The following is a 3,729-nucleotide window of genomic DNA, read 5'->3' on the forward strand; positions in this document are numbered from 1 at the left end:
TGAGGGGCACTAACAGAGAACAATGGGTGGCTCGTGTGTTGCCGCCGGGAACTCCCAGTTAAACATGATAGTTACTGATAGCTCACGGTAGTGACATTGTTCAATTGTTGTACCCCGCCATCAGCAGCCCAGAAATGTTTCTTGCTTGGGTGGATGCGTCCAGAGACCTTTCCCCAATCGAGTCTCCAGCTTCACGCCACGCTGCATTCTCAAGGCGTGTCAGAGGGCCGTATCTCAAGGGCAATCTGCGACAACCCCTCCTTCCCTTCCAAAACTACCCCACCTTAACGCTAAGGGACCATGGTGGGAAAAGAATTCTCGCCTCATTTTTTTTTCTTTCCTGGGCAAGCACCAGGCATACGCAATGGAGGGGTAGGTAGGAACGACCAGAATACACCATTGACCATACTAGGAAGAGGAGGGAGGAACTTGGCAAGGAAGACAGTCGAGGGAGAGGCACAGGCAGAAAATTCGTAAACCAAGCAGATAGAGACAAAATCACCGGGTCACTGGCTGATCGTAGGGTATCCGTAATGTACCTTATGTCTCCGTAAGGTCTCCGTATGGTGGGAAAAGGGAAAAGGGAAATCCCAAAGGAACCAAAGGGAAACAGAAGATCCAAAGCCGACTTCGCTCTCAATTGACTGGACCCGGGACCCGTCACCCCAGCCACTGAGCTTCCATTGCTGTGCTGTTGCTCCCCTCCTCATCTTCCGCCGTACCTTCGCACGCAATTGCCCAATTCACCGACCGACTCGGCCACCTGGTAGAGTTTTTTTTTTTTTCTCACCCTCCTCGCCTGTCCGTCCGACTACTTCTATTAACCCCTCCTCCGCCTTCTTCCCGTCCGTTTCACTCTTCCCTTCTTCCTCCTCCTCCCCTCCTCAACCGACCTGTCTTCCAAATTCTTTCTTCCTTACCTTGCTTCTTGTCGGCGAGGTAATTTTACACAACGCACATTTCAGTCACCTTTGAATACTTTGCACAGACAAGCAACAGCATTCAAGATGGTTCAGTCATCGGTCCTTGGTTTCCCCCGCATGGGTGTGAACCGTGACCTCAAGAAGGCCAACGAGGCCTATTGGGGCGGCAAGCTCTCCCGCGACGAGCTCCTCGCTGAGGGCAAGAGACTTCGTCTTGCTCACTGGCAGATCCAGAAGGATGCCGGTGTCGACATCATTCCCAGCAACGACTTTGCTCACTACGACCACGTCCTCGACCACATTCAGCTCTTCAACGTACGTGACTCACGTCCCCCCTCCATCCATGGTCAATACCACATAGAATTACAAGCTTACGAAACAAACAGGCTGTTCCTCCCCGTTATGCCGAGACCAAGCTCGAGCCCATTGACGAGTACTTCGCCATGGGCCGTGGCCACCAGAAGGATGGCATCGACGTTCCTTCTCTGGTAAGCCCCGCCCCCGCCCCCGCTCAAATAATTGAGCTGTTGGCAAAAACCGACAAAGAAAAAAATCCAAAAAAAGCTTGGACCATGTGCTAATGGGTCCATCAACAGGAAATGGTCAAGTGGTTTGACTCCAACTACCACTACGTCAAGCCTACCCTTCAGGATGGCCAGACTTTCAAGCTCGCTTCCGACCCCAAGCCCGTTCGCGAGTTCAACGAGGCCAAGGCCGCTGGCATCACCACCCGCCCCGTCCTTCTCGGACCCGTCTCCTTCCTCCACCTCGGCAAGCCCGACCGTGGCCAGTCCGTTGACCCCATCTCCCTCCTCGACAAGCTCGTCCCCGTCTACGTCGAGCTCCTGAAGCAGCTCAAGGCTGCCGGTGCCGAGACCGTCCAGATTGACGAGCCCATCCTGGTCTACGACCTTCCCCAGAAGTCCAAGGACGCCTTCAAGCCCGCCTACGAGCAGCTTGTCGGTGCTGGCCTCCCCAACCTTGTCCTGGCCACCTACTTCGGTGACATCGTCCACAACTTCGATGTTCTCCCCGCCATCAGCAACGTCTACGGTCTCCACGTCGACCTCGTCCGCAACCCTGAGCAGCTCGGCCCCGTCCTCGAGAAGCTCGGCCCCAAGCAGATCTTCTCTGCCGGTGTTGTCGATGGCCGTAACATCTGGAAGACCAACTTCCAGCGTGCCATCGACACCGTCAAGCAGGCCATCGCCAAGGTCGGCGAGGACCGTGTCATCGTCTCCACTTCCAGCTCCCTCCTCCACACCCCCCACACTCTCGCTTCCGAGAAGAAGCTCCCCGAGGAGGTCTACCGCTGGTTCTCCTTCGCCTCCGAGAAGGCCTCTGAGGTTGCCACCATTGCCAAGGCCATCACCGATGCTGCCTCCGTCCAGGCCAAGCTCGATGAGAACGCCAAGGACATCCAGTCCCGCGCCACCTCTGCCCGCACCAACGACCCCAACGTCAAGAAGCGCCAGTCTGAGGTCACCGAGGCCATGCACAACCGCAAGTCTGAGTTCCCTACCCGTATTGAGGCTCAGCGCAAGCACCTGAAGCTTCCCCTCTTCCCCACCACCACCATCGGCTCCTTCCCCCAGACCAAGGAGATCCGTATCCAGCGCAACAAGTTCACCAAGGGCGAGATCACTGCCCAGGAGTACGAGAAGTTCATTGAGAAGGAGATTGAGGAGACCATCAAGATCCAGAACGAGCTTGACCTGGACGTCCTCGTCCACGGTGAGCCCGAGCGTAACGACATGGTTCAGTACTTCGGTGAGCGCATGGACGGTTACGTCTTCACCACCCACGCCTGGGTTCAGTCTTACGGCTCTCGTTGCGTCCGTCCCCCCATCGTTGTCGGTGACATCTCTCGCCGCAACAACGAGCCCATGACCGTCAAGGAGTCCAAGTACGCCGCTGCCAACTCTGCTCGCCCCATGAAGGGTATGCTTACTGGCCCCATCACCTGCTTGCGCTGGTCTTTCCCCCGTGACGACGTTCACCAGTCCGTCCAGGCCCAGCAGCTTGCTCTGGCCCTGCGCGACGAGGTTGTCGACCTCGAGGCCGCTGGCATCTACGTCATCCAGGTCGATGAGCCCGCCCTCCGTGAGGGTCTTCCCCTCCGTACCGGCTCCGAGCGTGAGGCTTACCTCAAGTGGGCCGTCGACTCTTTCAAGCTGTCGACCGCCGGTGTTGAGGACTCCACTCAGATCCACTCCCACTTCTGCTACTCCGAGTTCCAGGACTTCTTCCACGCCATTGCCGCGCTGGATGCTGATGTCCTGTCCATCGAGAACAGCAAGTCTGACGCCAAGCTCCTCCGTGTCTTCGAGGACAAGGCCTACCCCCGCCACATCGGACCTGGTGTCTACGACATCCACTCCCCCCGTGTTCCCTCAGAGGAGGAGATCAAGACCCGCATCGAGGAGATGCTTAACAACGGTCTTCGCCCTGAGCAGCTCTGGATCAACCCCGACTGCGGTCTGAAGACCCGCCAGTGGGCTGAGACCAAGGCCGCTCTGGTCAACATGGTCAACGCTGCCAAGTACTTCCGCCAGAAGTACTCCAACTAAGTTATGGCAGTTGATGCGGTGTACATGAGTGTGATTTAGGTGTTGGGTGGGATCGATAAGTCTTTTCAACAGACAATGACGTGGCAATACCCGCGGGGATGACCGGAAAAACAGGGGAAGGTTACGGGCAAATTCAACATAGGCGTTCTTTTTTCAACACATCTCCACGGCGTTTTGCAAGCGGGTTTGGGACTCAGGGAAAAGTAAGGAATTCAACAGATACCGCTTTCAGGGAT

At 56.5% G+C, this 3,729-nt stretch overlaps 1 protein-coding gene across 1 annotated transcript; it reads left to right on the top strand.

Moving 5' to 3' along the window:
- Window positions 1-1,007: 1,007 nt before the first annotated feature.
- On the top strand, window positions 1,008-3,493 carry BDZ83DRAFT_647929 (5-methyltetrahydropteroyltriglutamate-homocysteine S-methyltransferase; the record flags this gene model as incomplete). Its single annotated transcript, XM_060510129.1, has 3 exons — window positions 1,008-1,238; window positions 1,310-1,411; window positions 1,520-3,493. The coding sequence occupies 3 exons, from the start codon at window positions 1,008-1,010 to the stop codon at window positions 3,491-3,493; spliced, it is 2,307 nt and encodes a 768-aa protein (XP_060369336.1).
- Window positions 3,494-3,729: the final 236 nt, after the last annotated feature.

Source organism: Colletotrichum acutatum (genome assembly GCF_030867785.1).
Source record: "Colletotrichum acutatum strain CBS 112980 chromosome Unknown BDZ83scaffold_12, whole genome shotgun sequence".
NCBI lineage: Eukaryota > Fungi > Ascomycota > Sordariomycetes > Glomerellales > Glomerellaceae > Colletotrichum > Colletotrichum acutatum.